The sequence below is a fragment of the Cydia pomonella genome, chromosome 4, assembly GCF_033807575.1.
Source record: "Cydia pomonella isolate Wapato2018A chromosome 4, ilCydPomo1, whole genome shotgun sequence".
NCBI lineage: Eukaryota > Metazoa > Arthropoda > Insecta > Lepidoptera > Tortricidae > Cydia > Cydia pomonella.
Window position 1 is genome coordinate 15,488,295 of NC_084706.1, and position 14,594 is coordinate 15,502,888.

At 43.6% G+C, this 14,594-nt stretch overlaps 1 protein-coding gene across 1 annotated transcript in view; it reads right to left on the reverse strand.

The window, feature by feature from the left end:
• Positions 1 to 14,594, reverse strand: part of LOC133517144 (phospholipid-transporting ATPase VA) — a 119,877-nt gene that overhangs the window by 15,459 nt on the left and 89,824 nt on the right. The window contains exons 5-11 of the mRNA XM_061850311.1: positions 13,494 to 13,638; positions 12,489 to 12,695; positions 10,694 to 10,916; positions 10,083 to 10,327; positions 9,200 to 9,403; positions 7,331 to 7,421; positions 930 to 1,081 (exon numbers count right to left, since the gene is read on the reverse strand). Coding sequence (XP_061706295.1) covers positions 930 to 1,081; positions 7,331 to 7,421; positions 9,200 to 9,403; positions 10,083 to 10,327; positions 10,694 to 10,916; positions 12,489 to 12,695; positions 13,494 to 13,638 — 1,267 coding nt within the window. The remainder of the gene's footprint in view (positions 1 to 929; positions 1,082 to 7,330; positions 7,422 to 9,199; positions 9,404 to 10,082; positions 10,328 to 10,693; positions 10,917 to 12,488; positions 12,696 to 13,493; positions 13,639 to 14,594) is intronic.

Here is a 14,594-nt window from a genome sequence, read left to right on the forward strand (position 1 = left end):
CTAATGTTAACTACATTTCTAAGCGTTGTCGCCCCCCTGATGTTATCCCTTCTCCATAAATATACAAAGCTTTTAATAAAAAGCGTTTGGTATTATTTGAAAGCTTGTTTTGTACTGATCAAAACGTAATAAAATTATTTTAAAATTTAGATCGCGTCTTTATTTACTACTTGTTTACTTTTGGGATTGACGTTAGACGCAAATATGCGGCTGGATTGTGAAAAATAATACTTTACCAAAGGGAGTAAAAATAAGTGTCACATTAATAAAATAGGTACAATCGTTTATTTGTATGAACCAACTTTATTAGAACGTTATTTTATCACCAGCATTTAGTTCTCCGACCAGTCTGTACTTCAGCTAAATACCCTTCAAACTTAGGGTAGGGTACTTTTCTGTGACACGCTAATTTTTGACTGCCATCCAACGAGTAGGTTTGCTAAAACACGTAGTTGCAATTTTGGGAATACATTATATACATGAATTATATATTTTAAGAGAGATGAAAGATCCGGTTTTTGTTTTATGTAAGATTCAACCATGTAAAAAAGAATAAATAAATAGGGATCAAAATCGCCTTGACAGGTCGCGTATTTGTTGCATGTTTTTTTATAAAAAAAATCCGAATATTACATAGAACTATGCAAAATTGAGACAGCAAATTACGTGAAATTATGCTGTTAGTAATTCAACATTAAATAAGCTTTCAACCTATATGTATGAATAATAAGGGATCTGTACCTATCGCTTTTTTATCAGTCAAAACCTTTTTGACAGAACTTATGACCTGACTAAGTATATGTCAAACCTACTTCCTTTTTATCATAGGGCTATCTAAATGGTATCGTTTCACTTTGGTTTTAAATTTAAACTAAGATATAAGGAGAAGTAAATCACATAAGTTATTGGTGAGATGTTCGATTACTCACAGCGTTCTTGAGGAAGAAGTAGAGTATCATCCTGGCGAGGCGGTCGTAGCACCAGTGGCCGTGCACCAGCAGCAGCCGCTCCACGAACTTGAACCGTGACAGCGCGAAGTCTGACGCCATCACCGCTTGCCTGCCTTCTTGCCCGGACAACCCTGGGAGGAAATAGGGATGTTGACTGTGTTAATAGTACATTACGATACAAATGCGAAAAATAGGAAATTCGAAACGAGTGGTGATAAATTAAAACACGACCGAATTGCGAATTACCTATTCGCACATGTATCGTACAACGTTTTACAGTACATATGGCCCTTTAAATGTTCGACATAGTAACGTAATATGCGAATTTTCGCACTAGTGGGATAAAGTAGCACCATATGTACTGTAAAATAAATTATATCACACCATGCACGAAATAAAGAATCAGTAAATTATCAGAAAAACGCAAACAGCTGTTAATATTTGACGTGACATCACTTTTTCTGTTTTTCATAAACCATTGTGACTATTCGTTTTGACAATTCGAAAAAAATAAGAATAATAAGAATAAGAATAATATTTATTTCAAGAATTTGGCATTACAAGACCAGCAGTACATTGATCCCCACACTAGGCTCAGCCTGTCACGTGGGAATCTCAGAGAAGTATCGAAATGGTTCTCATTTTAACAGAATACATTATTGTTAAAGCTAAATTAAATTAGATTTTTTTATTATATGACTAACTATCAAACTAAGCACAAAAACAGTTAAAAAGGTCTCAGTAAGTTGTATGTAAGTGAAAGTGTTTATGTGAGGGTATGTGTGTATATATGTGAGTATGTATGTATGAATATGTGCGTGTGTATAACTACGAAATGTGAGAGAAAACAAAATAAAAGAAAAGTAGCTGTAGAAGTTATTCATCTTTCGGGAGCAGACGCAATTGAATATTGTCGTCTACTACAGTCATTTCAAAATATCCTCTGACTCATCATAGTTCCAAGAAAGTAGTAGGGGTTGGATATGCCTTTTTGCTTCAGTTAAGTTACAGTGCCTTATGTCGCAGATTTTTACTAATTTATTGTATAAATGCGGAAAGAGATAAGCCGAGAATCTCATAGCAAAAGCAGTTTTAACAGGGGGCTTGGGAATTTTGTACACTCTTTTTAGTATCATGTCTTGTAGATTAGGCTGACGACTGACCATATTGTGTACGTAAAGGGAAGCACGCAGTAAAAACAATCTACGAACACTTAAGACGTGCGCTTTAATAAAAAGTTCAGAAGTAGAATACCGTCGGGGGAGTCCTAGGCAGACTTTCAGAACTGCTCTTTGTGCTCGCTCTAAAGTGATTAAAGTTGATTTAGCAGAACCACCCCAAGCGAGTATACAATAACTTAAAATAGACTGACACAGAGCCAAATATACAACTCTAAGCAGGTGAGTATCCGCAACCTCCCGTAAAAGTTTCATAGTGTATATAAGTTTGCGAACCCTACCAGACGTCGCTGAAATATGTTTTTTAAAGTTAAGGTTCTCGTCGACTATAACGCCTAAGTATCTGAGTGAACTGGTTCTATTTATACCGTCACAGGAGCACGCAGAGGTAGGCGGTGTTATGCAAATGTGACTGTGGATTTTAAGACAAGAAAAGGCAGGTGGAGGACATGATGCCGCTGTTTTATGAAATCCGATAAATTTTGATTTGTCAGTGTTAAGGGTTAAAAGATTCTGGTTTAGCCAAGTGGATAGTCGTTGTAACCCTGCTGTAGCCACATCATAGGCGTCCCGCCATGAGTCACCATGAAACACTATGGCTGTGTCATCGGCGTAACATAAAACTTCACTATTTTTAAGGTCTAGCGACATGATGTCGTTGATATATGCAATGAATAACGTAGGACCAAGTATGCTGCCTTGTGGTACGCCGAATATCACAGGCTTCGCAGCACTAGTGACGTTTCCTATTTTAATATGCTGGCTTCTACTCGTAAGATAGCTAGAAAACCAATCCAACGATTTTCCACGGATTCCAAAAGCCTCCAGTTTTCTGAGCAGGATGGGAATCGACACCGTGTCAAAGGCTTTTGCCAAATCGAGGAAAACACCAATGCATTCTTTGCCTTCATCAAGATGTGAAACGACAAGATCTGTTAATTTTTTTACAGCCTCATCCGTAGACTTTCCTTGGCGAAAGCCAAATTGACGGTCAGACAGGAGCTGATTTTTTTCCAGGAATTGGACAAGACGCTTGTGTACTAGCCGTTCAAGTAGTTTAGAATAAGCTCCAAGGAGTGAGATCGGTCGGTAGTTGTTTGGTGTATTAGTAGGCCCACCTTTGTGTATTGGAACTACGGCAGCGGTCTTCCAATCTTGAGGAAATGAACCCAACGAGAAACTAAGGTTAAAAATAGCCGAAAGTGGAGGAGATATAACATCACTAATAGATCTTAAAAGTCTATTACTTATACCATCTTGACCAGAGGCACTGTTAAGGTCTAATCTAAGTATAAGACTTTGAACTTCGTTCGGATCTGTAGGCTCGATACAAAAGGATCCTGAGGAGTTATTTCTTTTTGCAGTGACTACTTTCGAGGCTAAATTTTCTTGACTAGTGTTTAGTTTTAGTAATATGACCTCCGCAAGTTTCGAGCCGACTGTCGAAAAATAGGTGTTACATACGTCAAGGGACTCTGAAACTGTGGGTTTAATTTTAAGTAGATCGTCAGATGACTTAAAAGGAGCATTGCTATGTGTAATACGTCTAATCGAGTTCCACAACTTTTTAGGACAGTTTTTATTTTGGGCTAATTCTTTACAGTCATGTTCGGACTTAAGTTTTCTAAGAAGATTTCTATAGAAGTTTCTATAGCGAGTGAAAATTAACTTTTTGGACATATTAGCAGGATCTGTACGCGATTCCATGTGAAGTTTGTCTCTCAGTTTAGAACATTTAAGCAACCCTGAGGTCATCCAAGGCTGAAGGACATGTTTAGACCTGCTTAATCTTAAAACTTTTGAGTTATTGGATACTGCAGTAGAGACTTTAGTCGTAAAAAATTCTACAGCGTCGGAAAGGCTGGAGTTTCCAATCTACGACTTCTAATTCTGATCTCACTGTGGGGAAATCGATAGCAACTCTTGTGCGGGCAAGTTTGCTTTGTATATGTATTTTAGGCGAGATACCAACCATCGTGATATCATGATCAGTTAGGTCAGCGGTGCAGACAACGGATTCAGTCCGACAATTACCCGAAACAAAAATATGATCAAGGCACGATTTATTATGAGTCACAGTATCGATGCAGGAAATAAGCCCGTGTTCTGCCAGCAAACAGAGATATTCGGATGTTTGAGTATTAATACCGCCCATATCTAGTATATCTATATTTAAGTCGCCGGCAAAAACAAGACAAGGGCTCGAGGAAATGGTTTTAAGAGCAGAGTCCAGGGACGAAATGAAAGGATCGATGTTGTGGAAGCTCGGAGATCTGTACACCCCCACGACCTGGAAGGTATTGGGTACTTCTAGGAGTAGGCAATTAGCATCATCAACTTCTAACTCCGAGCAAACTGGGGCCCACTTAGTGTTAACATAAATGACCAACCCCCAGACTTATTTATGAATTTAGTAGTTTTAAAAGATGAATAACCTTCAATTTGACTAATAGCGGAATGATCATTTATCCAACATTCACTTAGTACAATCACGTCAAATTCAATGCCCGTCCGTTTTAATAAAACAAGAAAACTGTTGAAATTCCTTTGTAAACTTCTAATATTCACACTTAATATTTTTAATTTAAATTTAGAAATTGTCTCGTAGCATTCTTCAGGATACGAAAAAGTGTGGCATTTAATCTTATACGTACTATCAATTTCCTGTAGTAGGTTTAAGGTAGCCATGGGTACATGGTTGGGAGGTACGACATCTGGCAGTACACACGATAAACAGCCAAACAGGAAGTAAACAGAGAGAGCATTAGAGTATTAAAAATAATCTTACCATTCACACGTAGTCCACGGTGAGTGTTTTGTGTAATAACGTAGTGTGTATGTGTATAATTGTATATGGTGTGTAGTGTAGGTAAGTGTACGTACTGTGAGACCATGATAAAAAACATGAGATAAAAAAATTAACTATGCAATAACTAATAGAAAGTAAGAAGAGTAATAATAGAATGTGGACACTAAACACTATTTTCATAATAGGTTGGTGTTTGCGTAAGGTCCGCTGAGTCCCCAGAGGGAGTGTTCCGGTCCATTGGTGTCTTTTCGGATAGTTTGCCAAGGTCCTCCTCGCTGTGAATAGGTATTGCGGGGTTTCCTTCTGATGCATCTCGTTTCCTAAGAAAAATAGCCCCGTTATGGGTCCAACTATGTTTATATTTGTATGTTTGTGCGAATTCCCTGGTACTAAGAAATAAACGACGGTTTCCGCTCGTTAGACGTTCATTTACGAAAACTGACCTTTCTGGACCTTGCTCAACTATATCATAACTGTTTAGCTTTCTACGTGCTTTAGCTTGCTTTAATAGTTCATCCCGTTTGGTACGCCGAGTGAACGCTACCACTAGGGGGCGCTGCAATTGCTTTATGTTTCCATGAATATCTCGGTGTTTTGGTCCAGCGCGGGACACATACATTAAGTCGTCCTCTTGCAGGGATACACCGAGTTTTACCGCTGTTGTTAACGCGAGATGATAGGGGTTTTCGTCTGGATATTCCTCGAGACCAATTACCTCAACCTCGTTCCTCAAAAGCAGTTGGGCTTGGCTGCTTATCTGGCTTTGCAAGTTTGAAACTGTGGCTTTCAATTCAATATTCTCAATTTTCAGGGCTTCAAGTTCCTTTAATGTTGTGTCATACTTTGAAATTTTTTCACTTATAGCGTTCAAGCGGACCTCGAGCGACTCCCATGATTTTCTTGCACTATCTCGAAATTGTGTTATTTCTAAGGACAGTGAATGTAGTTCATCCGCAGGGGTCAGCGGGATAGTATCTGTGATGGCCAGAATATCGGGGCTGGCATTGGCAGTGGTCGCCGCACCAGGGGCGGCATCGACGGCCACAGCGGAGCCCGTGCTTGGGACTACGACGACACCGGCGCGGCTAGTACCAGCGCCTGATCGCTGTGAGCTTGGTTTGTTCCTTAGTGTAACATTTTCAGAGCTAAAACGAACTGGAGTTTGCGAGTTGTCACCGCCTTTTCTGTTCTTTGCGTTGCAGTCCGGGCACACCCAGGATTTGATCTCATTTGCTGTGAGCAGCTGAGTCTGTATGCAAGCTATATAGAATCATTACTTGCATGTTTGGAGCTGCCGCTGATCATTTCTTCGTTCTGGCGAATTTTTAAAGGACATCCCGCACACTTCATTATTCCTGTACCACGTTATAAGATACCACAAACTGTCCACAATACAGGTAATTTAAACGAAAAAGAGCCAAAGAATCAGAAATATAATTATAATTAATGATCGAGTAAAAAATTTGACAACCGCTTGACTTGACGTTTTTTAAATAACTGATTTAATTAGTCTATCAAATACCCTATTAACCATGTGAGAAGCTAATTCCTGTTTGTGTTATTATTAATTAAATATGTTTTTATCCGGGTGAAACCGGGCGGATTCCAGCGTTTGGAAACCTTTATTAACTCTCACTCAACAAGTACCAATTTTTTCAAAGGAAAGAATGGTGATAGTTCAGTGAGGTTTATGGTTAAATGTCAGATGCCTTTAGTTAGTAATAGAAAGTTATTTATTCTACAAGTAGCAAAGTTGTTGTTTAACTCCTCGTGCTAATATTGTTACCCGAGCAAGCAAAAAATTCCAAATTCGAAAAGTGGAAACTTGAGGGTTGCGAGGGTGTCAATGCACAAGGGTTAAACAAACGTTACCCCCGAGTGAAACATAAACTTTTTCGCCAAATCAACGCGAAGAAAATACTAACTGACGTTTGTTTAACCCTTGTGCCTTGAAACCCTCACAACGCTCAAGATTCCACTTTTTGAACCACTTGCTACGCTCATGGTTCAAAATTGTCAAACAACAACTTTTCCTCCTTGTAACACAAATAACTATTAAACTTTCTGATACACAGATTGGTTTCGCCAGGAGACTTTAACCCCCTTATTCATAAACGTGTACTAAAGTTACGATGCCGCTGATCATCGTTTGTCCCTTTCCGACGTATTGGTATGATGGAAAGGGACAAACGATGATTAGCGGCATCGTAACTTTAGTACACGTTTATGAATAAGGGGGTAATAATATAATATCATACTATTAAAAGAAACACATACTTGTATTTTTCTCGTATTTCTACTTTTTTACGGCTTATTTCGATACATAAGACACGATACGACAAAACGCGATTTTAAGATTCCCTTTGGAAATCGTTTGAAAAACTTAAACATACCAACACCGACGTCCGCGGTCTGTATCATGGACACATCGTTGGCTCCATCCCCGATCGCGAGCGTTGTCACTCCCAGCTCCTCCTTCACCGCCTGCAAAGTAACAGCATTACTACAGTCGACATCAAATAGGCTAAAGTGCCGAATAATATCGGAGCGTATCCTATTTAAGTGCGATATATTTGGCTACTTAGGCTGTCAATATTTATCTTTTTAATGCTGACTGTACAACGCATGGATAAAAGAATACGTGTACGTGTAAAGTAGTATAAAATAATTTAGCTACAAATATGCTTACCGATATAGATAGCGTTGTACCCTACCGCTCATAATGCGGTAGTCGGGTTGTCAATCTTTAACATTTGACATTTCAGTTATCATTATCAGGGATCGGAACCGGTTTTTTGCAAAAACATTGAAATAACCATATATTTCGGTTTATTTTATACTCTAAATGTAGGACTCAGTTGTGTTTTCAGATAACGACTTCGTATTATTAGATTGCCTAATTAGAAATGAAGTAATTAACAAAGAACGAAAAAATACAGTTTTCGTTCCCATACAAAAAATACCGGTTTCCGATCCCTGATCATTATCACAAAACATCTACGACAACGGCAGCGCCACCAGCCCCGAGCACCGGTCCAGGATGTACGTCAGCGTGGCCGAGCCACCAGCAGGACGGTACCTTCACGATGTACGCCTTCTGCAGCGGCGTGGCGCGGCAGCACAGCACGGCGGAGCAGCGGCGCGCGAGCGTCAGGAACGGCGCCACCAGCCCCGAGCGCCGGTCCAGGATGTACGTCAGCGTGGCCAAGCCACCAGCAGGACGGTACCTTCACGTTGTACGCCTTCTGCAGCGGCGTGGCGCGGCAGCACAGCACGGCGGAGCAGCGGCGCGCGAGCGTCAGGAACGGCGCCACCAGCCCCGAGCGCCGGTCCAGGATGTACGTCAGCGTGGCCGAGCCACCAGCAGGACGGTACCTTCACGATGTACGCCTTCTGCAGCGGCGTGGCGCGGCAGCACAGCACGGCGGAGCAGCGGCGCGCGAGCGTCAGGAACGGCGCCACCAGCCCCGAGCGCCGGTCCAGGATGTACGTCAGCGTGGCCGAGCCACCAGCAGGACGGTACCTTCACGTTGTACGCCTTCTGCAGCGGCGTGGCGCGGCAGCACAGCACGGCGGAGCAGCGGCGCGCGAGCGTCAGGAACGGCGCCACCAGCCCCGAGCGCCGGTCCAGGATGTACGTCAGCGTGGCCGAGCCACCAGCAGGACGGTACCTTCACGATGTACGCCTTCTGCAGCGGCGTGGCGCGGCAGCACAGCACGGCGGAGCAGCGGCGCGCGAGCGTCAGGAACGGCGCCACCAGCCCCGAGCGCCGGTCCAGGATGTACGTCAGCGTGGCCGAGCCACCAGCAGGACGGTACCTTCACGATGTACGCCTTCTGCAGCGGCGTGGCGCGGCAGCACAGCACGGCGGAGCAGCGGCGCGCGAGCGTCAGGAACGGCGCCACCAGCCCCGAGCGCCGGTCCAGGATGTACGTCAGCGTGGCCGAGCCACCAGCAGGACGGTACCTTCACGATGTACGCCTTCTGCAGCGGCGTGGCGCGGCAGCACAGCACGGCGGAGCAGCGGCGCGCGAGCGTCAGGAACGGCGCCACCAGCCCCGAGCGCCGGTCCAGGATGTACGTCAGCGTGGCCGAGCCACCAGCAGGACGGTACCTTCACGATGTACGCCTTCTGCAGCGGCGTGGCGCGGCAGCACAGCACGGCGGAGCAGCGGCGCGCGAGCGTCAGGAACGGCGCCACCAGCCCCGAGCGCGGGCCAGGATGTACGTCAGCGTGGCCGAGCCACCAGCAGGACGGTACCTTCACGATGTACGCCTTCTGCAGCGGCGTGGCGCGGCAGCACAGCACGGCGGAGCAGCGGCGCGCGAGCGTCAGGAACGGCGCCACCAGCCCCGAGCGCCGGTCCAGGATGTACGTCAGCGTGCGCCCGTCCACCACCAGAGCACGCCCACCTGGGCCAAGTGGAGCGCTTAAATAGGCCTTGATCGTAGACTCAGCTTGATCCTGTCAAACAAAGATAAAAATAAGGCTACTTTATGTACGATTTATATCGATCGGGCCGAGATCGAGTAGCAAGGAGGTAGCCAACTGGGTGTCGGGTCGACTTTCGCCGCATCGTAGATGCATAGTCACTCGACGTTAGTTGACCAAATTAGTTAAATCAGGCAGGAGCCAAACCAGCCCGAACGTAACTGGTAACACGTATACGTAACGACAATCATCTGTGTCCGAGAGGGGAGTCAAGTTTCGTAACAATATATTTTAATATGCTATCTAATTACTATACAGTATAAGCTTCAAATTCCTTTGCCGCCTTATAAGACGGATCGGTTCGGTTCGGTCCCGCCCGTAGTCACTCCCCGTATCCTACTGACTACGCCACGTAACACGACAAAGTTTTAAGATACTTTGTTGATTTTAAGATAGTTGTGATTTGTAGAAATATAGTCTGAAACGATCAGTCACAATCAGGACATCTTCCTACAATCAACCACTTTCCAACTAACATGTCTCTCGAGACTGCCTCTCCGTAATAACTTACAGAGTCCGAGTACCAGATGTTGATTGCCGTTTCTACTTTATGTCCCCATGAGCACACATACATACGTCCAATAAGACGTGCGGGTTTGATGTCGGGTCGTGATGCATTTTTCCACTAACTCATCATCTAACATAAACTGACCTTGTCTCTCGACATAAGATAGAGCAGCCTGTCTCTCTGCGAGAATAATGCCGCTGAGTAGGCGATGTTGATGGCGGTCTCAGGCTTGTCCCCCGTGAGCACCCACACGATGATGCCGGCGTCCAACAAGGCCCGCACGGTGCGGGGCACATCCTCCTGGAGACGGTCTTCGACGCCTGTGGCTCCAATCAGCGTTAAAGCGCTTTCGAGGCGAGCGAGCGATTCGCGTATGCGCTTCTCGCGACCTGACAACGAATGGAAATTTCAAAATATAAAACAACCGCATTGTGTAGATACTATCAGAAAACGCACAAACTAAATCAATGAAGGGCTTGAAATTTTTCAATTTGTTCTAAATCTCGAAAAACTTAGAAAGGATGTTTTGTAATCCAATTTCTATGAGAATACAATGGGGTTGACAATTTTTAATGATTTCATCATGGACCAACCGGTCGAAGATCGGAGGCCAAATAATGCATATCCTCAAATTCTAATCCACCGATTAAGTGTCATGATGATATATTTATTCTTCAGCATTATTAGGTCAGTCCAGAAGGTCGTAGGTATTTTTAAACGTAGATTGAAAAAACGTTACAACAAAACAAAGGTACCCTCTCCCATCTCCGAGGCGCGCGTGTGCGAGGCGAGCCACTCCTCCCACTGCGCGGAGTTCATGACGCGCTTGGCCATGACGAGCGTGCGCAGCCCCGCGCGCGAGTAGTCGGACAGCAGCGCGCGCGTGCGCTCCAGCGCGCCCGCCTCCGCCGAGCCCGCGCGCGCCGGCGCCAGCGCGCTCAGCACCGTGCTGTCCGCGCCCTTCACGTACACCACCACCTGGTGCAACATTGCCGGCATTCCCTTTCTAAACTCACACTTTGAACATACAGTTTGGCTATTATAATAGGAGAAACCTCATTTGAGTGTAAGAAATAAATCGTCATGCGCAAAAAAAGTTTCTGTACAGACACAAATCAATTAGTATTCATTTTGAAACTTTTATTGAAAGATAGTTGAAAATCAAGATTTGCAACAAAGTTCTTCATCTTTTAATGTAGCATTTCCGTCAGACATGTAGTTTACTAGTTCCATTCATAATGTTTATCAATATTTATAGTCGAAAACGCTCATGTCACTTTAACTTAAGGAGTATTAGTAAATGACGTCACTTTGTTATTATTCGCCCGTGCATCTCGCTCGCACCGATATGTACAAATATTTTTTAAGAAAAAAAACTGACTTCAATGAGGGAGACCGGTTTAAGAAAGATTAATGTTGATTTTGGATTTCATACAATGACATTAAAAAGACAGCGTCCTACGCCTAATTATGTAGAAAAGGAAGTATTTTTTTTGTCACTGCACCCACCTTGGCACATTTCAGATTTGCCCTATGGTTGACTGGCAAGTTACCCGCAATAGGATATTCGACTGTATTTAAAATAAATAATTTCACACCATGCATGCATGAAATAAAGCACCAGATAATGATTAGAATGGGCCTTGAAAACCTAACTGCTTGACAAACATACAAAGAGAATAAATTGCCAAACGTGAACTATGCGTCGTTGAAGAGTTGAAGAATTTTTTTGTGTTAGCATTGTCAGCAACCGAGCAGACGAGCCGCCTGATGGGAAGCGGTCATCGTCGCCCATGGACATAAGCAACACCATAGGAGCCACTTACGCGTTGCCGACCCTTGAGAACCCTAAATACCCGCTTCTTCTCAGGAGGCAAGTCATTCCACATTCCGCACGTTCTAGGAAGAAACGAGCGAGATGCCCGCTTATTCTTGGTGTGCCATGTATCTAAGAAGTGAGGATGAGCTTTGCTCCTTTGGCGGGAGGTGCGATGATAAAAACGTGACGATGGCACCTATTCAAAAAGTTCTTCGGAACATTCCCCACTGTACCGACGGTCGAACATGCAAAGAGAGCCAACGTCTCTCCGAAGACTAAGAGGTTCTAAGCCGTCAGTGAGTTCGGGATCGCCGACAATACGAACTGCCCGCCGTTGTATGGAGTCAAGAGGAAGGAGCTGGTATTGTGGAGCGCCAGACCAGAGATGAGAGCAGTACTGCATATGAGGTCGAACAACATGTACTATATGTATTCCTTTCACATTTGAAGAGTTCCCTTGATTCCTCATGGATCCTAAAATCAGAACTGAGTTTTGACAAAAACGGGACCAATCTGTATATATATTAATATACATTCGATAAAAAAAAACAAAATCGGTTCAGGAATGACTGAGTTATGAAGTAACAAACATTAAAAAAAAACATACAACAGAATTGAGAACTCCTTTTGAAATCTTGAAGTCGGTTAAAAAGTACAAGCGAAAAACACGCGCGAATGACTTCGTAATGTAGGTTTGAATTGGCGTCCGGGTGTCGGAAGTGAACACTCACCTGGCCCTGCGGGTCGCGCAGCGCCACGCTCATGCACTTGCGCGTGGCGTCGAACTGCTGCACGCGCAGCACGCGCAGGCGCGCCAGCTCGCCGCGCACGCCCACCTCCAGCTCGTGCGGCGCGCGCGAGCGCAGCTCGTACCCGTAGGCCAGCGCCGCCTCCGCCAGCGCCAGTTCGTCGGGGCTCTCCGCCTCGAAACGCACCGTCTGATACACGAAACATAAAGAGTACAATTATTTTTCTCGATCGATGCTGCTACAACTCTCCAGGGTAACTAATATAAACTCTGAAAAATTTAGAAAACTATCTGCGATGTCTGAATAGATCGACTAACTCCAGTCTAGCAGTATCTCAGACGATGACGGATAACAAAAACTCCTATAGGGACCGTGCGCGTTGGAGGGTCTCCCATCTTGTGGCCTGAATCAGAACCATAAACATGTTCATTTACACGTCACGTGTTTTCTTGTGCATAGTAGGTTCTGCCATCTTGTGGGCTACGTCGGAACAATAAACATCACATTTACGCCTCGCGCCAAAAATCTGACGGCTCCTGTGCTGCCTCCTACAGTTCATGCACACTCCCTATAACTGTTTCAGTTTTTCAGTTGTATTTTATAAGAATTTCTATATTTATTTCTAATAAGAATAAATGAATACTTTGGCGGAAACTTTTTGACGCAACCAGGAAAATATTTAGTTGGTGTTGATAGTGATACCGAAAGTTAAATAAAATATATTTTTTAAAAGGTCTACATGCCGGCCGCGGACACATATCTCTATACTTATAATATCAAAAGCGGCAACGAAAAAGTCTGAACCGCTTTGAGAGAACGCATGAGGTGACTACATTACTAAACCACAATGCGGCGATTAACCTGCAAGCGTTGTAATTTGAATCCAACAGATAATGTATACGTTTAAATGACTAGTAATCATGCTTACTTCCGCCTAGCGCATAACAAAAATTGAACACATCACAAAAGGCTTGTAGATTAGTGAACCTGTTGGTCGGCGCTAGTGCTGGGCTCGCTGACGCTGTCTTCGCCGCGCACGAAGGGCAGGCGCGCTAGCTTGAAGCGCAGCGGCGACGTCGTGGACGGCGGCGGCGACGGCGTGGTCGACCGCGACTCTGTCAGCCGCGCGTACCTGTACCAGATACGTGCAAATTGTCAGTTACCTTAAATAATTTCAATTATACATCTAATGAAAGAGGACCTATTTGTTGTCGGCCCCTTGCCCTTATATAGCTAAAGACACGGGGCTCATAGACCTTTTGTGTCTCTATAAACAGATAGTTATGCTTTAAACACAAAACGTAAGCATGTGTTTTTCACTGCAGAACACATTGTTTGAACCACAAAACAAGGTAAATCAACTGAAAACTTGAAAAGCTTTAAACAAAGAATTAAAAAAAGAAAAACCTACTAAAAACGACTTAGCTCATAGATAGTGGTTTGTATTGTATGTATCTAAATTATTCAAGAAATATGAATGCGAGCAGGTTTTAATAAGCGAGTTTAGAGTTGTTAATACCTTGGCGGCAAATCACTAGTAGTGACACTTCTTTTAAAGACAATATAAAAGCAGCCTTCGGCAGCCGGGTGTAAAATACAAATACTATCAGCGGTGGATTGGTTGTAGTTAAAGTTAGGTTAGACTTCTACGTGTAGTGTTCTTCTAGTGTTCTACGATTAAGAGGAACGACCGCTTTTCTGTACAAACGGCGATTTCGGGACAGTCGTCCACTTTTGTCTTAACTACTTATAGATCCCACCAAAAACATTTTCATGTAAAATGTTGCTTAGATGAAATCATAAGCTGAACTTTACAGCTACACCTTAGTCAAAATATGTGGCTTGGCCGTTTCGTTACTACAGAACTATTGTATAACAAAAAATAATGAATAGGGAATAAATTTTTCACCTTACGCCTATATAACGGTAGCGAAACGGCCAAACCACATATTTTGACTAACTCTACAGAGTTTGTGAAGTTAGGCATTGTAGAGTTAGAAGCTTAAATTTGCTCTACTCGTACATGAGATCTGATAACTTTTTGACAGTGCGAGCCTTATGATTTCGTCTTGGTAACATTTTACATGA